The 24,039-nt window shown below is 41.8% G+C and overlaps 1 protein-coding gene across 4 annotated transcripts; it reads left to right on the top strand.

Moving 5' to 3' along the window:
* Nucleotides 1-3,225: 3,225 nt before the first annotated feature.
* On the top strand, nucleotides 3,226-23,473 carry LOC310888844 (uncharacterized protein). 4 transcript variants are annotated; one of them, XR_014576206.1, is made up of 5 exons: nucleotides 3,226-3,395; nucleotides 4,221-5,962; nucleotides 8,371-9,432; nucleotides 9,844-9,934; nucleotides 10,839-12,680. XR_014576206.1 is itself a non-coding variant. In XM_083852458.1 (5 exons), exons 2-5 carry the CDS (start codon nucleotides 4,305-4,307, stop codon nucleotides 22,766-22,768), a joined length of 363 nt encoding a protein of 120 aa, XP_083708584.1. In that variant the 5' UTR covers nucleotides 3,226-3,395; nucleotides 4,221-4,304; the 3' UTR covers nucleotides 22,769-23,473. The 4 variants fall into 4 exon arrangements, 1 of the variants encoding a protein (XP_083708584.1); XR_014576207.1 differs by having other exon boundaries at nucleotides 10,371-12,680; XM_083852458.1 differs by lacking the exons at nucleotides 9,844-9,934; nucleotides 10,839-12,680 and adding exons at nucleotides 19,421-19,471; nucleotides 22,719-23,473 and having other exon boundaries at nucleotides 4,221-4,398; nucleotides 8,371-8,538.
* The last annotated feature ends 566 nt before the right edge of the window (nucleotides 23,474-24,039 follow it).

Here is a 24,039-nt window from a genome sequence, read left to right as displayed (position 1 = left end):
AGATGAGCCCAGAACAGAATATCTTCCCTAACATTTATTTTATTGTCATTTGTATGTGAAAGATTTCTCTTTCTATATTTTCATACTATTTCCTGAATATGACTGGGCAGATTTGGCAACTTTTTTGACCCTGTAGTGACAGAATTTGTGTGTGAAAGTTAAGGACCACACCAATAAAGGACAGCCTGTGGTTGGGGTCTACTACAAGCCACCTGATCAAGGGGAGCCTGTGGATGAGGCATTCTTGCTTCACCTACAAGAAGCATCATGCTTGCACGCTCTCACCCTGATGGGGGACTTCAACCACCCTTATGTCTGCTGGGAAAACTACACAGCAGGCTGTAAGCAATCCAGGAGATTACTAGAGTGCTTTGAGGATAACTTCCTGGACCAGGTATTAGACAAGCCAACCAGAGGAGAAGCATTACTGGACCTGGTGCTCACCAACGTGGAATAGCTCATTAAAAAGGTCAAGATGGTGTGTGATGTTGGACTGTCGCATGCTGAAGCCCGTTCTGGTTCCATCACACTGCTGTGCTTGCTCAGTTACATAAAAATTCATTTGTCATTATTTGCGAGGCTGTTACTGTGATACCATTAATAGAACACTGACATACAGCAATCATAGTAGCGATGACATGCAGTATTATATAATAATTAACATAATACAATACAACTCATGGGCTATTCTCACCCAGTATTAAATCCCCTTGAGGTACACACCGGACCTCCCCATTCTTTTGCATTACCCACCAAGTGCATCCAGGTCCCTGAGCAAAAGCAATCCCACGAATGGGTTTGCCTTTTCCCAAGGCAGGAATAGCCCAGACTGTCTTACCCAGCATGTTTCTTACATGCACTAAAGGGACATTATTGTACTTAAATTTGATTGGGTAGGTCCAACTCGGTTGGCGGATCCCCTAGTGTTGACTAACCAGGTGGCCTTTGCCAAATATATATCACAAATTTTGAATGCCCCAGCACCCATTGCCTTCAGTGTAGTCTTTAACAATCCATTGTACCGCTCGATTTTCCCGGAGGCTGGTGCATGATAGGGGATGTGATACACCCACTCAATACCATGTTCTTTGGCCCAAGTGACTCTAAGGTTGTTTTGGAAATGAGTCCCATTGTCTGACTCAATTCTTTCTGGGGTGCCATGATGCTTTCCCACAATACAACAGGACCCAACAGTGAAAAGGGCATATTTCTTCTCATTTTCTGGTAGATTGTTACACAGTGGGGCTTCTTCTGCACGGGCCACCTCCTCCTCCAGTGATATCCCAAAATATTTGCCTTCTGGCCAATCCACAGTCACTTCCAAGATTCCTGGGCGACTGGAGTGTCCTACTCGAGTCCGCTGTGTAATCAGTGCAACCCACTTACTCCATGTAGCATCAGTTGCATGATGTGTTCCTTTGAACATCTGTAGTGGGTTTATGTGACAAGGTTTTGGTAGCAAAGGGCCATAGGGATGGCTACTGCGAGAAGAATCCAGAAGCTGCCCCATGTTAGATAAGGGCCCCGCTGCTGGTCAGAGCCGGGCGAATAAGCAGTGTTGTTTGCGCCTCTGTGAGAGTATAGTTAAATATAGCAAATCTTACTACCTCCCTACTCTGAGTCTGTTTTGCCCATCACGATAAGGGTTGAGCAATCTCCCCATCCTTTTCTCAACCCTTGAGTCCTTTTCACTGTATTTTCTCCCCCTTTCCCTTTGAGGAGGGGGAGTGAGAGAGTGCCTGTGGTGGAGCTTGGCTTCCCACCCGAGTAAAACCACCACAACATCCAGCCCAGTCCCAACAGTCGGGGTGCCAGTTAGAGTTGTTCTTCAGTACCAACCACTTCCGAAGCAGATCGAACTCCTTCATATGCTGCCAATATCTCTTTTTTGGTTGGAGTGTAGCGGGCCTCAGATCCTCTGTATCCCCGACTCCAAAACCCCAGGGGTCGACCTCGAGTTTCCCCAGGTTCTTTCTGCCAGAGGCTCCAGGTGGGGCCATTCTCCCCAGCTGCAGTGTAGAGCACATTCTTTACATCTGGTCCTGTTTGCACTGGCCCAAGGGCTACTGCATGAACTATCTCCCATTTAATTTGTTCAATGGTTTGTTGTTGCTTGGGGCCCCATTTGAAATCAAATCCCATTATCACTCAAATTATCATTTGAATGATAATGAGGAAACAAGCTGTAGAAACAAAAACTTGAGCAAGGTTGAGATAAAGTAACTTGGCTACAGTGTTAAAGATGAGCTTTGGGCAGTGGCCAATTGCTGGCTGGCTCGAGGCGCGTGTCTGAGGGTCTCTAACCAATTGTATGACAGATTCAGGCACGTGGACAGCACATGGGGCTACGGGGAAAGTATATGTAGTAGTGAGAAAGGGCAATAAATGTCTCCTGTTCAAGAGCCATCAGGAGTCCGTGCCTTTCATCCCTTCACTACGACACCGAAAGCAGTGGGGAAAAAACTTGTAAAAAATCCAGAGACAAATCTGGGCAACGTTAAATATTTAGAAAGAGATGGTAAGTAGGCTTAGCTTTAAACGAACTACTAATTTTGACTGTGTCCCACAGCTGCTTGATACTTATCTTTGTAAAACAACATGAATAAAGGCAAAAGGAGAAAAATGCCGTTTTGCTTACATGTCCAGTGAATCATTAATACAAGCCTCTTATGGTTTCCTCTTTGGAGACATTTCGCTGGTCTTGTCTAGGTCCCAGGACACCCTGGCGGCCACTGGACGTCTCCCGGCCCCGCGGGGAGGAAGTGCTGGGGCCTCAGCTCCCCTCTGCAAAGGACTCGGGAGTAGCCGTAGCCCCTCATGGACACGCATACGTCCTGGACTGACCCGAGCCACCCTGAAGGCGGGGGCCGAAGGCCGCCCCCGCCCTTAGCACCATCCCCACACCGTGGGGTTCAGGCCAGCAGCTTAGAGCAGAAATTACTTTGGTGTTGTGGGCTGAGGGCCCCGCGCGCTAGTCCGTGGGGGTTGCGCAGCTCGAGTTGTCCATCGCGGGGCTCTGCAGGTTGCGTATCCCCTTGCACAGCGCGTCGACAGACCGCAACCAGTACAGCGGGGCTCCGCGTGTGCGGGGCAGGTCCTGCATGGCATGTCACGGCACGGCACAGCCGGGCGCGGCATTGCAAAGCTCCGCCAGGGGGCAGCAGCACCGCGCTACGCCTCTCCCCACCCCCCCCCACCCCCCAGCCCCCTACCCTTCCGCCTGCACGCTCACCGCCTCTAGCTCAAATTAGCATGACTACAATTAACGCCGCGACCGTTCTTGGGTTCGTGTAACTTGGTTGGTTCCACTGCGCGTGCATCTCCGCACACTCCACGGGCTACAGCCCGTCACACCCTGTAAAATGGGAGGCGCGCGCCTGAGCGACCGGGGCAAGGTACAGTGTTGTGGCTTGCCTATGTCTCCTCACGGTCACTGCGCGGGTGTTCGCCCGGGCCCAGGCCCCGGCAGGGGAGCTTGCCCTTCCTGCCTTCCTGGCCGTAGAGCTATCTGCGCCGTGCAGAGTCCCCGCGGCTCGGCGTGGTGCCCAGGACCCTCCAGGGGCGACGGTGGGGCAGGCCAGGCCGGCCGAACGGCAAAGGAAAGTGGGCACGGTTCTCTGCGTGCTTGCGTGCGGTGCGGTGGGTGCATGCCTGAGTTTGCGGAATTATTGAGCTCCTGAGGGTTCAGAAGAGGTTTGATCTGTTTGTTCTCGGGGGGCTCCCTCAGCCAGCTGTCCAAAAAGCGTCTTAAAGTTGGTCTGGGCTGCCTTGTGCGTAGGGGTCGTGTGAGTAGAGGAAGCGGTAACAAACTGCCACCTGGGATGACAGTCCCGGACTGGTGCCGCTTCAAACACCCGGTCAGGTCATTTCGTGCCATTTCTCCTTCTCGGGAACGGCCCGTACTTCAGGGTCAGCAAAGAGGCTCAGTACGGGACAGATTCACAACTGAGCGTGGAGAGTCATGTGGGTTTTGTTTTGTTTTTGTTTTTTCTTTCTGTTTCTTTAACGTTATTCCTTTCACTCTGCTAAAGTTTCCAAAGCGAAGTCTAATTGATACCTCTACCTCTCAGTCTTGGAGGCAATGAGATAGAGGTATAAACACGTAGGTATAAACGGTTTAACAATAGCGCCTAAGAGGCTCTTTGCAGCATGTGTGTATGGAGATGTATGTACCACATATGCACGGGTAATTTGGTTAAATGGTGTTTTCTTCATTTCAGGTCTGCCTTGTAGACCCAACACATCCAAGTGAAAGTCAAGCGTGAAAGGAGCTGGGCACTCTCTTGCACAGATGTCTGCTCTGGATGGCACTGTCTCCTGGATATTCCACTCCTAGCTCTTACCAAATGAAACAAATGATACCACCAACCCTGGAAGTTACGTACCTTATTTTCAGCAGTATGTTCTGCAGTCCTTCTCATCAGAGTTTCTTGGGAAGCAGTGTACAAGATAAAAGGCCTTTTCTTGGCCCAGGAGAAAATAAGCAAGTTCTCCTGACTTCTGATATAGTGTATCTCAAGAGAAGCTCACGGTGCAGAACGTACGGGTTTCCTTACTTAGCAGGAACTTCCTTACAGTGCCTCGAGTCCTTTCTCAATACAGTTTTGCTTTTTATAATCTAGGTGCTCAGTTTTTATTATATATTTTCATGTTTTTATAATAGCATATACATATATATAATCACAGAGATTATATGCATATTACATGTTATATGGGTATCTGTAGCTCTACAGACACAAAATTCATGCAGCATCATATGAAATCTAAATGTGGGTTTGCAGGCTCAACCCTACAAATTGTTGATTGCATCCTCCAGGTATCTCATTGCCCTCAAGTCCAAGTGCAATACACCTGAAGGCTTTAAATATTCTTTAAGATTAAGTCTAGTTGTTCATTTGGGGAAGAAAAAAAAAAGTAGGAAAACAGCAGGCTATCTTTTGAAAATTACTCCTGTCGTTTCTGCACCACTTGGGGAAAACAATCCTCTTTAAACATGCCTGGAAAGGCATGTTCCGGTACCCCTGGAAAAAAAAAAAAAAAAAAAAAGATTAAGTAACTTCATATAACTGTTCATTTTCCTCCTATAAGAATAACAATCTTGGCTAAAATAAGACAGTGATGAAGCTCATGAAATAATCGTTTGATTCTTCTCGCATTTTTTATTAGAATGAATTGGTTGATACAATTTTAGTTGAAAAAAAAAAAGCACGTTAATTTTTGAAGCTAGTTAAGCTCATTACTTTCCTTCTTCGTTCATACAGAAAAAATAAAGATAACATAACATCCTTTCATCCTTTCTGCTGTGGAGATCCCGCATGACTCAGTACACATATCAGAGTCCTGGCTTTCAGGTGTGACTCGGAGAGATACGCAAATTATATCCAAATTGTGTCTGTGTGTAAACAAAAGCAATTTAAGGGCCCTTCTTACTATCATGGAAAACAATAGGATTTTGCATTTTACATCAGTGGCAACAGACTCTTACCATACTTAATTTTGCAGAGTTTAAGAAAACCAAACACGTACAGTCAAGGCATGCTCAGAAGATCTCATTTTATTACTTAAATACCTTTTTAATAATAATGTCACGTTCAAACTTAAAAAAAAAAAACACACCTCCGAAGAACACGCTAAACTTTCTATCTTGGTTTTTGAGACTATTCTATTTTTTGTGAGTATGAATTGCAGGGCTGAAGTCTTTCTTATTTTTTTCAAATAACTAATGCTAAAACAATGTATCTTACACTTCAAGTGGTTTAGTCTTGTGAAGAGATAGAAAATTGCGTCTTTTTTTTTTTTTTCTTTAAGCTGAATTCTCCAGTGGCTTCAATAGGGAGTCCTGAAGACACATTGTTCCTGTGGCAAGGCATGTACTGACTGAGGACTGTGATTCTGGCTTTGGTACTTTCACTGCTTGGCCAGATAATTTTCAGTGTGGCCTACTTTCTGCTCACAAATTCAGGTATCTTATTTGCAGGGAGAGTTCTGAGGAGAGAAAGTCATTAAAGAAAAGATGGAAATGGCATTAAAGCATTACACATTGCCAGAATAATTAAACAGTATTTAAATTGTTTAATCTCCATTTGTTTTTCCAGTAGTAGAAATTGTATAAAATATAATATTCAGAAGAAAAAGTATTGCCAAGAGGTTGATGCTATACAGTTTACTGAATTTGAGGAGTAAATAATTTTAAATTCAGCATTTTTCCCTCCTTAAATTCATGTGAAAACTCTACTGAATAGCTTGCCTTCACCTTTATATATAAAGCCTGTAAGTTTAACAAGAGATGGGCTTGAAAACTACATTTTTATACCAATAGCTACAAACCCTTATAACCTGATCAACTGGGCCAAATCTTGTTTCTTGGAAATCAATTCCACTGATTTCAATGGCTTTAGAACCAATTTGGTGATTATTCCGTACTTTTTAATACACTTCTCCTGCTTTAATTATTAGAGCTCGACAGCAAATCCTGCCTAATATCACTGGAACTGACTTGCCCAGAGCTGGTTTTTGAAGATCGAAAGCAATTTTTGTGTATGTTCTATGTACGTTGACGTTATGTGTGGTTGAGTCACCATCCCTGGAGGTCTTTAAAAGACATTTAGATGTAGAGCTTAGTGATATGGTTTAGTGGAGGACTTAGTGTTAGGTCAGAGGTTGGACTAGGTGATCTTGGAAGTCTCTTCCAACCTAGATGATTCTGTGATTGTTATCATATATCTAGTAACTGCTTTAAAGAAGAATAAACCTGAGTGTGATTACAGTCTGAAAGGTGTAGACACCACATAATGGATGGTCCATACGAGAAAATGAGTACATGTAATCACATAGCAATGTTTATAGACAGTATAAGAAAAAAAAAAGGAAATTCCAGAGCTTGCATATTTGTATTTATGTGCTTCAGGTAATGGCATGTTATAGAAGGATTATGCAGACAATTGCTCTAATATTAAGTGTTCTGATTTGAAAGGAAGTCAGTAACAACATGTTTTAATGCATCTTGAAAATAAATAAATTAGAAATATTTCCATGCTCAATAGAATGGAAAACATTGATTTTATTTTGATAATTTAAATAATAACAACTGTCTACTTAGTTTGACGCAACTGTTTCTATTTATTTTATTAATCATTTTATATAACACCAAAATTGATACAACATTAAAGATAACTTTATGTTTCTAAACAAAATACAGGATTTTTACAATATATATTCGGGGGAGGAGGCTGTTTATCCTAAAGCATCAAAGACATTTTTATTTTAGTGCAATCCATTTTAAAAATATAAATCTTACTTATTCATTTTACTTCAATACCATTAACATGGTCTCTCATTAAAATATTTTGTTTTTTAGGATATTGTAAGTATCAGGTAAAAGCATCCTAAAACACGTTGTCAACTTCAACAAAATTAATTAACGTTTTAATGCTATTTTACACTCTGTATAAATATGAAACTAACATAACCCTATAGAAACCAGTCTTAATGATGTACTTTACTCTGCTCCGACTAGTTATATGGCAAATCATATTTTGCCATAATTTACATTACATAAGAAAGGAAGCTTAAAACTATGCCATCTCTGGTGTGCAAATTGCTAACAAATTGTGGTATATGTAAAAAATAAAAATGCGGGGATTTGATTTCAGACGATGTATACTCGGGAATTTTTAAGCTGCATCATCTCCGGCGGATATAAATGCAAACACGTTTTCCTGTGTCGATGAATCTTTTGAAAAAATATGCAATTCGACAAATCTTTTACAAAAGAAATCGGCAAGGCAAATATGACTGCAATACTGAAACTTTTGACTGAGTCGACATAAGCGTGCTGCAAGTATGTCTGCGAAAGAGGGAGGGAAAACAATTCATAAACCTTCCTATATAATTAACCATGAGGCCCTGCGTTATCGTATTTATACGGGAACTGACGGAGTTACTGTGTTGGTAAGCAGACGGCCTTTTAAGCGGTTCCACCAAATTATTAGAGCGGGTTTATTTTTGTCGTGCAAAGTCTACTTTTGACGAAGTGAAAAGTCTCCATTCCCTGTGGAGACACTTTCTAGTGTCTTAATCTATTGTTTAAAACTGCTACTCTTGCTCCTCAGCACCTACTTTCAGTTTACATTTGCAAAGACGTTTTAAATCATTAGTATCGTTAGGAATAATAATTATATGAATAACAACAACAGGAAGGAGGGGAGGCGGTGTCCATCAGAGCCGGCAGCCTACTTCTGTTCTGGGCAGTAGCCTTGCACCAGGGGGCTCTGCACGCCCGAAGTGTGGCGTGGGACCCACAGGTGGGCGGATGGACATTCCTCGGTCTCGAGGTCTCTCCAGTCCTTTCCTCCCTCTTTTTTACCCTAGGTGCTGCACCCCACAGGCAGAGTCTTCGAGGCGCTGCGGCAAGACCAAGGGCCAGCACCCGTTCCCCGGTGTGGAAGGAGCGCTCCCGCCGGAGCCCCAGCGGTCAGCGTGAAGCCGACGTGTCGACGTCTCCCCTGCGGCTTTCTTATTTTGAGCGGGAGGAAGGAGGTGAGTAGGTGGAAAAAGCCAGGACGAAAGCAAGGGGGAAGCTACAGTGCAGCTCAGCAGGGACAGCTCCCCTCCCACCTTTCTTACATCCTGCTGCTGCCTTATGATTCCTCGGACCCCTCGTTGACTTCTTACGGCACTTTAGTCTCCTGAAAGTTTAGTGCTCAGCCGAGTAGGTTTCGATGGACGCAGTAACTTCAAACGGCAGCAGAACAAACTGACGAGACTATGTCTCCGGAGCAAGAAGGGGATTTCCCCCCCGGCTTTTGTCCGCCCCCCCCCCCCCCCTTTTTTTTTAACTGTTAATGACAGATTTTATTTAACCGAACAAAAACTTATTGATTTGCAAGCCTGATCATCTGATAGCTATTGATTTGTTAAACACACATCTATCGGGGACTTCATCGAGCAAGAAGCAGCAACACCTGTAGGGAAATTTGTATTCACGTCGATATTTGTATTCACGAAATTTGTATTCACGGCAATATGTACACAAACAGTCGCTTCACATCACATTTGTGTGCGTGTGAGAGAGCGAGCGAGCAATCGGGTGCGAGCATATTGTCAAGTTCCCAGCTGTGTGTCTTTTGACAAATAATCAAAATAAATAAGGGCTTGCTGCTGGTTAGGGTGAGGTAGGAGGGTTTATTTTGTTGATTGGTCTGGGTGTATAAGACTGACAATTGGTTTTCTGTCCATTAGTTAGAAAATATGGAAATGCTATTGGGCAAATAGTACAGTCCATGTGAGGGAGACAGGTAGAAGGAAATAAATAAAAGATCTGTTTAGTTAGCTTCAGAAAGTATTTTATATTGAATATGCAGGTTTTAAAATCCATAGATAGACTTCTTTCTATTCTTGCTGAGTTTAATTTGGGGGGCACGCGCTGGAAAGGTAAGCGACCTTCCTTTATCCCACTCTACGAGTCTATTAGTTGGCTACAAACTGCACTCCTTTGCTAGCCATTCCCAGGGTTTCTGCAGTATGCCTACTGCTGTGGGCTGCTGTTTCAGCCAGCACAACTTGACGATTGAAGATGATAGGTTTGCATGTCCTGATTCTGATTCTTTCTTATTTGAATATGCTGCTTATCAGTAGCTCTAGTTCTTAATTCATTAATTGTTACTAAAAAGCTGAGAAAGAAAACGGGGGGGGGGGGGGGGCTTGGAGGTCAAGGGACTATAATGATTTTGTGCATTTGGGCTGTCTAATGCCCTGTGGTGTTTTGTTAAATAAGTAGTCTTTGTGTTAACAGACACGAGAGATAAATATATTAGGAGATGTCTGAAACTTTTTGCCAAATAGGCATGTGCACGGATCTCAGCAAAATGACAAGCGTTTAATGAAGGTCCTGCAATCCTCTCTCAAGGGATTCTCCTAGAGCGTGAGAACGTGTGTAAGTAGCAGTGTTAGTCAGCTACAGGGCCGAATCCCCGTCAGTCCGCCCGTATGTCCTGCCGGCACGGCACGGAGGTGCGCGTCCGCTAGCTCGGCCCACTGCTGTCTCTTAGAGTTTGGAGATGTGGCGGGGTGGGATGGAATGGGAGGACGTCGTCGTGTCAAGGGAAAAACGAGAGACCTATTACTATTATTTTAATGTCAAAGTGATCATCACCAAGTCCTGGAGTTACTAAAACAAGAGAACAATACCTTTCAGAGAAAATGAGCCAGAAAAATGTCAGTGCTGTGTCTTATTCTCGATATTGGACTAGGTGTGATTAACCAGTACTTCAGTACTTGAGGATGCAAGCTGATTTTTCATTTTTAAATACTTTTTTCCTTCACTCTAAGCGAGATCGTTGTTCAGATGTTATATTGGTTCCTTTTAATAGACATGCATTTTCTAAGAAGGAATCTTTTGGACTTGTGATGCTATTAGCGACGAACTCATTTTCAGAAATCGATTATCAAAGCACACCTGGATAATGAACTACTAAAATAACAACAACAGAAAGTGGTGGTTAATCCAATCAAATGAAGCCTCCAATTTGATTCTCTTCCTCCTAAAAATCTAACATTAATGCTATTCACTGCCATTTGTACTTTTAAAAAAACTGGCCCTTTCATTTCAGTGATAAAAAAAATAAAAAGAGGAAAGGAGAATAGGGATAAGTTAAAGAGTAGTACGATCAGCTCGGAAGTGTTCTGAAGAAAAACTTCTTTCCACACAGTATCAATACAAAATCAAATAAAGAAGGGAGCCATTCTGTAGGGACAAATACTAAAATTATACTTAGTGCTTACGATGTTATTGTCGTCCTCCCTTCCATTATTTGTAAACCATGCTTTTCTTCAATCAGGAATCCACAAAGTGAGCCCGTATTTTAATTCCGGCGATTAAAATGCAAAGCGCGGAGGAGGAGGCGATTATTCCTGCTGAAATGCGTTTATGGAATATTGCCTCCTGGTGTATAAGACAATACAGATAAGGGGAGAGAGTCTGGGGTGAGACGGCAGCGGCAGAGAAAGCGCACAGGTGCTGCTCTTTGCTCTCAGCGCAAAGTGTATCCTTCACCACTTTATTTGGGAAAACTTTGTCCGCAGTGAGGCGTTTATCATTATTGTGGTCATGTCTCTAATTTTTGTGAAATACAGCCCAGATCTGAAGGCGGGAGCGTGTGTGTACCTGGAAGGGTGGGGGAGAGCAGGATTTCGTCCTCTGTAGCTGGGGACTACCGTCCCAAGGAGGTGGCAAGGACATCAGTCCCACTTATTTCGGAAGGTGCGTTGCAGTGAGTAAAAATCGCGCTTGGTTTTGCGAGGAATTTTGCTAATTCGGGACAGCGAAGCACAGTGCGGCCCTTCCTCGCGCCCTAGCCTCGCCGATCGCCCGCCGGGACCATACGGGACACCGGTAGGTGACGCTGTCTCTCTGCCGGACGCGAGCACCGCAGAAGCTGGAACACTGCGCCGTCTGGGGCACCCTGGCCAGGTTCAGGCCGCTTGGACGGCAGGCTGTCGACCTCGAGCGGCGGCACCACTACCCTGATCTCACCGTCGGGCAAAGCTTCCGTGGAGCCGCCACAGAACAGTACCAAGGGGGCACTTTCGGTCGGAAACCTCCTTTTGAGGAGTCATGGAGCTAAGGGACGCCCATGCCCTGCCAACCTTTTCCATTTGATCCACTTGATCTCCAGGAGATCAGGAGTGGGCTCTGGAGAGCCAAGCTGATGTAAAGGGAAAAAAGAATCCAAACAGAAAAAAACGACAGGTTTAATCCTCCCCGTGAGCCAGCGTTATGGAAACCAGCATAATAGCGGTTCGTTTCAAGCCTCAGTTTATTGATGGGTTATTTTATGCTAAGGTACAATTTGTTTATGAAAACAAAACAGCAGAAAAGTCATCGGGATAATTTGGCTAATTCCGTCAGTGCTAAAACCATAAATATCTCATGTATGGAAACTCAACGGCACTGGCTACTTATCCTAGACTGATGCTGAAGATAATGTATTGAATGCTCACTAAAACGTTTCTATCAGAGTTTACTGTGCGTCACCCCCTCGTTCTCCTACCTGGAAATAATTTAGCAATTATTTTAAATATTTTTAAAATTCCTGAATATTAAATTTCTAGCCCCTTCTTCCCCCGATGCTCCTCTTAGTTTCTACATTTATACCTCTAATCAGTGTAAACATTATTAAGCAGGGATTGGTGTGCCTTCGATTTTTTTTTCCCAAAGAATTTGCATTATGAGGTGTATTTACACTGGAAACTGTTGTTTAAGGAAGTCCAAAATATGATTTTTTTGAAGGCAAAAACCACTAAAATCAGCCTTTTCCTTACTAAAAAAAAAAAAATGTATTTCTCATTTCAAGTTTCGGTTATTCTGCCTAAAATTATATGGTTTCGTTCAAAGGTTTAAGTCTTGCGGGAAAAAAAAAAAAAAGACGTTTTTCTGTTCCTGCACCTTCCTTCTTCTAAAATAGTATGTAATGCCAAAACATGTATGTTCACCCTACAGAATATCGGTGCAGATCTGATTATTTATGGCTTGATTAAAAGATAGATAAAGAGGGAAAAATCTAAGTGTAACATGTTGAATACTTAGATGATTCTATTAAAAGCGTTAGGAAAAAAAAATACACGAGGGAGGGGATCTATTTCCTGTATTTATTTTCAACCTGACGCCCTATCTTATCTCCCTGGCTGTAACGATTACCCCGAATCTGAGTATTATTGTGTTTTTTTTTTTTTTGAAATCGTGACTTCAGTGGAATTTTAAAAACATGTGAGCTGTGCAGATGTGCAGCCAGATATACGCGCCTGTATTTTAGCTTTAAAAGGCTGACTATTAGGTAACGAGTTTGGAGAGGTGGGGAGGTATTTATTGTTAATATTATATTCGGCAAGTTAGCGTTAAAGTAATTGAGATAAGACAACTGTCCCCACGCTGCTTGCAGCACAGAGCGGGGGAGGGGCGGGCGGGCGGGCTGCGGAAGCGATCCGAGCAGAGCGTTGCCACTGCAGGAGCCGGTGCTAGTGCCGGCTGCGAGGTTTATTCAAATGCCGCCCGCTGCCGCTGTGATTCGCGGGGACCCGGCCTCCGCATGGTAATACAGAGCGGGTAGGCAGGTGCATGGCCGCGGCGGCGGGGGAAGAGGCGGAGGGGAGCTGGGGGGGTGCTCAGGCACTGCTCTTGAGGCAGCCCAGCTGGGGCAGAGCGCACCGGCAGCGGCGCTTCCCGTCCCGCCGGGTGCTCTCCCGCCGGGTGCGGTGCCGTTGGGGATAGCGGCGGCGCGCAGCGAGGCAGCGGTGGGGGTAAGCAGCACGGGGAGGGGAGGGGCGTGGGGTTATCACCCTGCGCCACCGAGGGAGCCGGGGGCAGGGAGGCGGCCGGTGGACAGGAGGCGCGGCCAGGTCTACACTGCCACGAGAGACAGGCACGTGTGGTGTGCCGCGGGGAGAGGGGCATTATATAACACATTCACTGTTCAGCAACACCTACACCGCTCTCCCTCTGTGCCGTCTGCTAACTTGTGCACACACCCGAAACTGGTCTAGGCACTCACCTCTGTGCGTCTCTCCACATATGTTAATGCAGTTCTATAGAGGAACGCAATTCACATCTGCTAATTTAAAGCAGCTAAAATAATAGGGTTCCTTTCGTGGGCTGAGTCCCCAACATCATGCGTAGTTTTAAAATATTATATTTCTAGAATATAAAAAGTGAATAATCGTCTGGTTTTAATCAGATTTTAACTACTCTTTCTTGTATAAAAATTTCCCCGTTAAGGTAAATCGAAATAAGCTAACATTGCTTTTCATGTAATTCAAGTCTATGTATTTTTAGATAAAGTAACTGTATTGATAACGGCATTGTTTTAAATAACCTCTAAAATGCCTTTTCAGTAAAGAATTGGGTAGTCAATTTAAAATTACAACTTAAAATGAAATTTAATACATTTTATAATGTAGCAGTTAAGAGAGAACCTACAAAATGTCTTCCTTAAAGAAAGCTCTCCATACCTGGGTCTATGCATTTTAAGAGAATATTATGAAATAAAAGATTCCTGAAGTCAATAGAGTTATAAGTGCATTTGTAAGGTCGTAATTCTGCAATGAAATATAAATCCTTTGGAACAGTCCCTATTACACGCATCACCTATGTTGCCTTATACCTTAAATCGGTATTTTTTCCTAAAATTAAGTTAATTAAGAGACCAAATTTCTAGTTTCAACCTGTGGTATTAGAACTGAATATGGCAATGATGTATACGCCTCTTCTCTTAAGAACCAATAAGCATGTTGTGCACCTTTATTTGTATTATTAGCACTGTGCATATTTGGTAACCTTATACAAACAGAAGCAGTGAGGAAAATATGCAAATATACATATACAGCATAGTCTTGCCAAAAGGGGCGGGGCGGGGAGAAAAGGGAGGGGGGTAAAGGAAGGAAAGATCAGAGAAAATGCGATAGCTTCTAACTTTCAGTACATTTAAAAACGCAAATATAGCTTTACATATGCATCAATATTAAAAATAACACATGGTGGAACCAACAAGAAGAGGAGGAATAGAGGAGAATGGCGCAGCGGTGAAGCTTTGATTATGCGTAGGAAGCCTGTTCTGAGTCGGGTTCTTTTCCATGCCGCATCACAGCCGACGCAGAGCCGGTTCGGTTCGCCGCAGCCTTCCCGTGCCTAACTGATATTTATTATTCCTTTTTTTTTTTTTTTTTTTACTTTGTTGTTGTTATTGTTAATGCTGGGGGGAACCCGGAGTATTTGTTCCATTAATTACGATCTTCAATAATAGGGGCGATCGTTCCAGGAATCTACAGTCTCTTCTCCAATAAGGAGGATTTGCATATTTTTAAATGCCCTCATTTCCTTGATGTATGTAAATATAGTTGGACGTACAGTAAACCTCGATCTGACGTCAATGGACGTGACCTCGCTGTTAAACCTTGAACGTGAAGCGAGGATGGGGGACACGGCGGCGCAGCGCCGGAGCCACTCTGCACCGAGCAGGGCCAGACCGCCGGCAGGCACCGTCCACAGCTGCGTTGGCTGTTTTACGCCCAATAAAATAAATATTAACACTGTTCACCCGCCCTTTCTCCCTTCAGGGCGGCAAAACAAAGCCCACCCACTCCCGCTAAATGCAGGTAAATCATAATTTCAAATGACTCTATCGATCCAGTGTTAGAGGTTTGATAAAAAGGATTCGCTGGTTTGAAGAAGAAAATGCCGGTTTGAGGAAGTAAAGGCAGAGAATGGAAAAATCACTAGGCTGTAGTCGAAAGCCTTACAAACCCAGCTGGTCGTTCCTCCAGCTGCTGTGATCTGCAACTCAAAACCACTCCCGTCTTTGTACTGATTTCTCCCATTTGGAAAGTGAAGCAGTATTAAAGGGTTCTCGGATATCTGATTGCGGAAAGATGTATTTCATTGTTGGTACCGAGGTAGAAGAGGGTAAATGTGAGCAGTTTTCTAAAGTTGTCTCCTCTATATCTTTCCCTGTACCCTTTCTCCCTTTAGAAACATTTCGGTTTATAATGATGTTTGGAGAACTTTCAGCGCTAGGGGAATTTTACTGGTGAGGCTGTAGAATTAAACGCAATCGATATTTTGAAAATGAAGGGTATTCTTTATTAGGATCTAAGTTTTTCTTTTTCTCGTGCTTGTCTGTTTTGATACATTCTAGAACGCGTCTCTCTTAGAGCAAACTAGCTGCAAGCTACGGCTACACACGCGCACTGATTCTCTATTCAAACATCTTAGCTAAACTTAAATAGCCAAACCAGGAACTGGAAAAACAAGTGTATTTCTGTTTGAAAAACTGATCCGGACTTTTATAAATCCTTTCAGCAGTTTTGTGTAGCCGGGGTTTTCCTGAATTTCGTTAGTTTAGAGATTACATTTTTATTCTTATAGAGTTCTCTCTGTCTGTCTGGTCCCCAAGGGCTGCGTTAGCAGGGGGACCCATGGACGCTGTGCGTGCCTGGGCTGCGACGGGGCCCGGTGAAGGGCCGCGGCCAGGACGGGGTGGCCGGACCGCTGTTCCCGGTAGTCGTTGGCGGGTAATCCGTGCCACTGCGGACCGCTTCCCCTCTCCCTTGAGCCGTACTCCGAACGGGACATCCAGATGACATATGTCATATTTGTATGCCGCATATATATATAGATATACATTTTTTTTATTACGTATAATAACACCCGCTTACAGTCTTCGCAACCCCCCCTCTCTCCAGACACACTTCACACATATACTCCTTGACACTTGCCCACACAGCACCGTATGGAAAACACCATGTGCGGACGTCGTGCAAAGTCGCCCCAGACAGGGGCAGGATGGCTGGCAGACCCCCCCAACCCCTGGCCCTCCCCGAACCACCTCCGGGGCTCATCCGCCGGCGCTGCTTCCCTGCAGCCACCCCAAACGGCGATCCCACCCCATCCGCTGCGTCCTCGCGGGCAGGGGCACATACCAAAGAGCCGTCCTGCCTCCCTACCTTGCCGTGAACCACCTCCCCCCCGTGCCCAGGCACACACCCAAACGCTCCATGAAATTCTTCCCGGTTCCTGCGCCCTAAATAAAACGAGCTAGCGTCGTCATGGATGAAATGTTTCTGTGCCACTGTTTTTGAACCTGAAGTGTTGAATAAGGAAAAGAAGGACGCTACCAAGTGTTAAGAAAATCTCCTTCCAGCGATCACTGTTGACGAGAAGTCGTGCTATGAGTCTGCATGATAACAGAAATTGGAAGAGATTCTTTTTGTCGGTATTATTATTGATGTTGTTAACCGGTTGATTAATTTTGACAAAATTTACACAAAATGGTAGTGCCTCCCAAAAGGAGGAATCAGAAGAAACTCTCCTTCAGAAGTTAGCTGAAGGAAAACACCTTAGAAAATTCAACAATTTGGTGCATTTCTAAGTTTCCAAAGAAATGAGCGCTTTCCTTCTCTATGAAAATGTAGTCAATACTCTTTAGACTAGGCATTTCTATTTGTTCTGTCTGTCAAAATGGAACTAAGAGGTTTTGGTGCAAAATCATTATCTCTAGCAACGCATATCGTATAGTAGAAACTGAAAAAGCTCGTGGCAATGGATGAACAATAGAGCTTCAATTCCTCAGCAACAAAAGCACTGGGAAAATTGGTTGAATTTCAGAGCACGTCCTCCTCAGCAGAGAGGGTTGGACTAGACCTTGACCACCGCCCCCCCCAAAAAAAAAAAAAAAAAAAAACTTGCAAAGCCTCACATACAACACTTCGTTTTCTACTCTGGGGCTTAGGATGCAATATGGAAAAAGATTTCTCTTTTAAACGCACCATTTTGTCTTTCTTCAACCCCCCCCCCGCCTTTTATGGGTGGTGGTGGAAGCTTTCCATCTATTTTAGAACCAATCGTACAATAATTACACAATAGAACTAAGCGGCGCTTTAAAATAGAGATGACGAAGGAAAAGATTTGAATTTTTGGAGATATGAAAAAACTCACCTTCTGTGCTTTAAAGGGGGCTTGACCGTGGTGGGGAATCTTTGTTTTCTACTGGAGATTCATCTAACCATTTAGATTTGGGGTCAAATGTATCTTTATATAAAGAATAAATGTAAGTATCTCGAGGAGCATATACAGAACCTGAAGTCCTTATAAAAAGGAGAGAGCTGAACTTCATTGCTCGTTTGTGTTTTCTGATTGAGAGAGTGGGTGCGTATGAACCTGAGCTCAGTTAGAGGCTCTGTGTCAGATTCAGGAGTAGGGGCTGCCTCGCCGTGTCAGCCAGAACAGGTTGTCTTGGTAGGGTTCCAAGAACTTCCACAGGAGACCGCAATTTGATTGATAAGGCAAGGTTTTATGACTTAACACGACGGCTTATATTGTTAGATGATTCTGTATGTCTGATGCTAAACTTGTTGGTCTTGCGGGTGGTTAGGCGTGGGAACTGTTAATTACGCAGATTTATTTATTTATTTATTACGTAAAAGCAGTGATAACGTTTAAGTACGCAGAGAGGAAACTTTTTATTGGTGCCTAGGTACCCTTCGAAGGCATATAGACATAGGAACAACGGTTTTCACCTGGTTTTAAATTAGCATATGGAACTAACTCCTCTTGACTCTACATTTTCGAGCTGTTTGAAAGAAAAGAAAAAAGAAAAGAAAAAAGAAAAGAAAAGGCCAAGCGCGTATCTTTGAGATCGACAACGTTTAGTCTGCCTTTTTGCTTAGTGGGTCACTTCAAGCAAACAACCATCATTTCTTGGATTGTGAAAAATGCAGATAGATATCCCTTTGAGCGGGGGTGTTTTATACATGTTTCATAATTTGTAATTATTCTCATCTTGGCCGAGGCGGCAGGGGCAGCTGCGATGTGTCAGGTGTAGGCTCAGCCCGGCTCAAATGCACAGTTTTTTTTTTTAATTATTATTTATTTATTTATTTTTGGCGGGGGAGGGCTACGCCACGCCGCGACTCTAGGTGCTGCTGCCTCCGGAACCCGGAAAGGGCCGTTGCGGCGCGGCATGGCATAGTCCTGGTCGCCGCGGGGACTATCTCTATCCTTAGTACGAGCCGGCCCCTCCAAGGTGCCGGTAGACAGAAAGCATAATTGAAGCGCGGGATTTATGCAATAGTGCTTCTATTTTAGCCCTCTTTCCCACTCACCCACCTAATAAGTAGCGTACTCTTGTAGTTCTCTACAAGAGAGACTCTAGCCCAGGATTCGTGAAATGGGAGAAATAACTTATCATACAATAGAACACAGTTACTTTGTAAGAAATAGTATGCTTTTTAACTAATGCTGATATAATCGATGTGATGCAGTGAGAGTGAGTAGATTATATTTATTTTCACATACAATTCTTTATATAGTAACAGCTTTGTAAATATAGGCCATGTCTAATTTCAGAACATGTGTGATTTGAAAGACTCAGAAATTCTATCGGGCAAATACTATCTTAACGTTTTACATGTATTGAACTGAGTATTAGGTAGAGCCTCCATCCTTTATTAGGTAAATTGCGGTTTATAGTATGCAAACGTTATATCTGCCTCTAGCTTTCTGACTCTCTATTTAGCATCCCCAAATATTTTTAGTTTTTATCATAAATCTCCAGAAGTAATTATGGAATTTGGTTTTTTTATTATTCATATTATGTTCTGTAAGTATTAATTACCACATTTAACCCTGCAGCTACTGGAATATAAAACTCATATGTGGTTTATATCATTAGATCACATGCAAGAAATGAGGCTAGTTATTTCCCTGGTTAATCTAGAGTAAAGTATTTTATTAATTTATTTAATATTCTTCAAATGTCCATATACACGGGAGCTTCTGAATACATACATTTATATATTCACATAGTAACAAAAATAAAACATTGAAAGTTTAAATTATCATTCTTTGCTTTTTTTTGTGACTATTTTTCAGCTTCAGTCAACGTAAGAATACCACGGGAAATTACAATCATGACAAGAAACGGTAATTTTTTTATTTACTTTTGTTTAATAATAAAAGCCAGATAATAGAACATTTTCTTTAACAGCACACAGTGCTTCCATGTGAAATTACTGTTCTTTTTTTTCCTCCCCTCCTCAAGATTTTCAATTCTCGATAGTCTGCCTTTACTTATTTAGTAATTTGGATTTGTATTAGATAACCTTTTGTATACCGTATGTTCATTGAACTATAATCTTCAGTTGCCTGTAAAATTAAAATTAAATTGTAGCCACAGAAGAAATGACACCTTTATTATAAGGCAAGCCAGTCTTACCTGGCTTACCTGGCTGTAAGGAAATTGATATTATGCAGGAAATACTTGCTTGGATTGTATTGCCATTACATGTTTTACATCTATGCAAATTCTATTCTAATTTAGTATGAAAAGAGGATTCATATAATGTTATACTATGCATTTCATAGTAGTTTAAATAAGGTTCCTATGTGTATTCCATACAGAAGATAGGGATACCAGTACTAGAACAAGCCTCTGTAGTAATTATACAATCATAAGCATTCCTCTTTTAAAGGGATGATAATTTACATTATCTACATATACTAATTTAAAGGCCATTAATATGAACTCATTAGGGAGTTAGGATGAAAGAATAAATGTTTGGATTCTGTATCTTTTCCATACACATTGTTTTAACTTTTCACATGCCAGACAACACTAAAGTCCTGAAAATATATATTAATAACTGATGTATATATTTTTTTGTGATATTCACAATAAGAAAATATATTTGTGTAGTCTTACTGGACACCTGCTGGTTTCAAGGCCCTACTAGATGAGAGTTATAAAAATAAATTGGTAATATGGCTAATGAACAGCTAGATTATAATTGTCACATTGGCTCTTGACTTTCTGGTGCTCTAATGATTAATCAACAAAATGTGACAAGTGTATTGCAGTTACTTCTTAAGCCAGTGTGTAAGATGGTCTTAAAAACAAAGCTTGATGTTTTAAAGGCATACTTGGGATTTTGAAACATAATAATTTACAATCAACTGCCTTGCATTTAACTACAAATTCTTTAATACAGCAACATGCTTTACCTGCATACACCCATGCCTATGTCTGTGTTTGTATTGTATACATAAGTATAGACCTACACACATATACACAAGGAATATCTGAATTTTCATGCTTTGACTGAACATAATGCATAAACTCACAGTCCTGTTGTATGTAACACATGCCTAACCACTAATACTTCTGCCTCTAGTTATTGCAAGAAAAAAAAAACTTCCTATCTGCCAGTTCAAGCTCAGTAGAATTTGACATAATACTAAAATTGTCATGTGCATTTAAATGTATCAGATGACCATTTGTCATCCCTGTTGTATTTGAAATTCCTGAGAGGCAATGAAGAAGTATAGTTACTAATAATAGTGTTATAAGAATTCTAACCATTTTATGAGAGTCTGTATAATCTGCAAAGAACACTGGCACAAGTAGTTCATATGTCTCATATACCAAGCACTGGTAGCAAACTGCAGTGTTTCCTTATACCAGAAGTATCTAACATGCATTAAAAAAATTAAAATGGCAATTTCAGAGGCTGATAAGCTGAAAGCACAAACGATTGACCTCATTAAAAATATCACTACTGAATTCAGAATTTGGCACATTGGCCATGTTTGTGGTACTTCTTGGTATTAATTTTGGGCCTTCTCTAATAAGTGATATTACTTTCACAGTTTTATACTTCTGTAATAGTAACTTATAAAAAATTGACTGGTTTATATAGTTGCAATTTTACAGTGTAACCATATATATAATTAAATGCAAATATGTACACACACACCTCTAGACCTACACATATATACATGATTCCCCTATGTACACACAAGCACACATATGCTTTATTATGGGAGCAGGCTATATAGTCAGCATAGAACAAAAATAATTTCAATTTAACTCCATACATTTAAATATTTCCCCTTAAAATATTACTATATGCAAACAGTGTAAATTTACAAACAAATATATTTAAATGCAGTGAGATGTATTCCCTATAACTATATAGGAACATAAAGCATGATGTATTCAGTCATAATTCCTTTAGAAGTGCAGAGCAGTCCATTTCTGTGCTGAATTTTTCAATATGCACCTTATACCAACCACAGTGTGTATGAACTGAAGTGCATTTATTAATTTCAACAATAAATATTGTATATTTCAGTCTGAAGATTCGTTGTATCACATATAGTCGAGAGACCTTTATTGTTTACACCTCAGAGTTAGAAAAATTCTATACAAATCAGTGTTAAAATAATTTATAGTATAATGTGGGGGAGGGGGAATTGAAAGACTTAAATTTTAAAACTGTACACAATGCATTGTAACAATTTAGAAAGACTCGCTTTCATCGATTTCTTGATTAATGTAAGTATGCATTTTTTCACTGTAACTACGAAGTTAAAAAAATAATACATTAACATTTTTATTAAAGCATTTCACCATTTGTTGCGGTGTTTACTCACCTGCGTTGCATTCTAACACACAAACTCCACCCCACCCACGCTGGGAAAAAAGGAGAGAACGGGGGGGGAGAAAGTATAGGTGCCATAAAATACATTGGAGCCAAGCCAGAGCCTGCTGATTGCAGCATTCCGAATAAACATATATAGGAAAATGCGTTGCACAGTCCTCCCGGTGTAAATACCTGTAAATCACTATAGACACTGAACGTGACCTAGATGCGAAGCCATTAAAAACATCACAGCAGAGCAAATTGTCAGTATAACTGCACATCGACTCACTGCATATCACGCACCTGATTCTCAGTCTCAGAAAGTAAAACCCGGGTTTAAGATATAGCAAAGTGTCTCACATCTCATTGTATGAGCAGTCTGCCAAAAGAGAAATGCAGGCAAAGACATTCCCCAGACCTGAAACGCTTTTATTTATCCTTAAAGAGATATTTCTTCCAGTCTTTGGATATTAGAGCCATCTGTACTATCAAGAAGGTAGGTGACGGGGGAATTTTCCTGCATCCGGGAGTGCTAGAGGAAGTGATGTTGAAAGCGACATTGGGCTTGGTCCTGGGCTGGCAGCAGAGGCAGATCGCTGGTCTACTCATGCATATTAATAACCGTGCGTACTTGAAATTTCTCATGACATCATCATCTTCCCGCAGTCTAGGACCTCTGACCTTGCCGGGCTGGTCCACGTTTTGGTATTGAAAGCCCTCCAATGATGGCCCTTTTTGTCTTCTTTCAGACCGGAGGCAGCAACAGGCTAGACAGACCAACACTTCTTCTCAGCACTGAGAAATCGAGGATCTTCCCCCTAAAACACACACACATGCAAAATATTTGCAATCAAGCTGCCACCATTTGGTAAAAAGCTCTATACCATGCATAATCTAAAAGGATCAAGAATCGGATCCTCGAATCATGTCACTTTCTACTGAAATGGATTTTTTTTTCTTCCTTATACTGCACTACAAATTGCCGATGGCTTTACAAATATATAGTCTAAAGAGTCTTTCGTGAAAATGAAGCAATTTACAATGCAAATGGAAGCTTGTGAAGGGTTGGATGCTTTTCAGTCATCACAGCTTGATGCACCTTAATGCTGATTTTATTTTCTTATAGTAACAGGTGAATTGTTGACTATCGGAAATTGTTGGCTGCCGGAAATTACTGGCTGAAAGAAAAAGTTCGGAATAAACTTTGAAGGCAACAGATCTCTTTTTGATGTTATTAGTTGTGCGCGCACACACAAGTCAGGTTACAATTACATAAAAGGATGAATATTTTAAAGCAGTACTAATACTCTTGAAGGAAACTACACGTCTGTTTATCAGAAAAATCTGGATTCTAGCAAGCAAAAAAGAAACAGCTTTGAGCGAAGCGAGTTGTTATCTTTGGTTATCTAGCTGTATGAGTGTTTTGGTCTTCATAAAGCTAGATAACCGAAAGTAAAAACTCCTTCAAGATCATCGTACAGCGTGTGACAATGAAAGACTACTACAAGAGAAAGTGAAAAACGAGAAAGGTCAGAAATGCTTATTAAATCTACAATTTTTTACAGGTAAAGGTGGGAGTGGAGGGAATTAAATGACATACTTATTACAAAATATGAAGTTATCAGATACCACAGAATGGATAGCTAAATGTTGCAACTAGGAAATGGTCCTGATGATGAACAATACATGTGCGACTATTACTGTTAAATAAATAAAGAGAAACCCAGATCGCTTAATGTGTAACTAGGCTTAGACGATTTTTAGAAACCTATTTCGAAATGCTGTTTCATTTTGCAAAATGTTTCATTGCAATGAAATGGCCTTAAAAATAAAGCTCTTATTTGGTTATGATGAAGATGATGGTTGATGGTGGTGGTAATGATGATACAGTGTGGACTGAACTGAAAAAAAATCAGTCTGTGTTCATCTTAGACAAAGCTTGGTGATATTTCAAACAATACGAAGATAGTATTTCAAAAATAGTTTACACTGAAGTGTAGGCAAGCTTAACAATTAATATCTACTGAGAACTCGGTGGAGCTGCACAAAGATGAAAAAAAATGATGGTTA

This window comes from Anser anser (genome assembly GCF_964211835.1).
Source record: "Anser anser genome assembly, contig: SUPER_W_unloc_2, whole genome shotgun sequence".
NCBI classification, from domain to species: Eukaryota; Metazoa; Chordata; class Aves; order Anseriformes; family Anatidae; genus Anser; species Anser anser.
The sequence above is the reverse complement of the archived record's forward strand: the minus strand, read 5'-3'. Positions and strand labels throughout refer to the sequence as shown.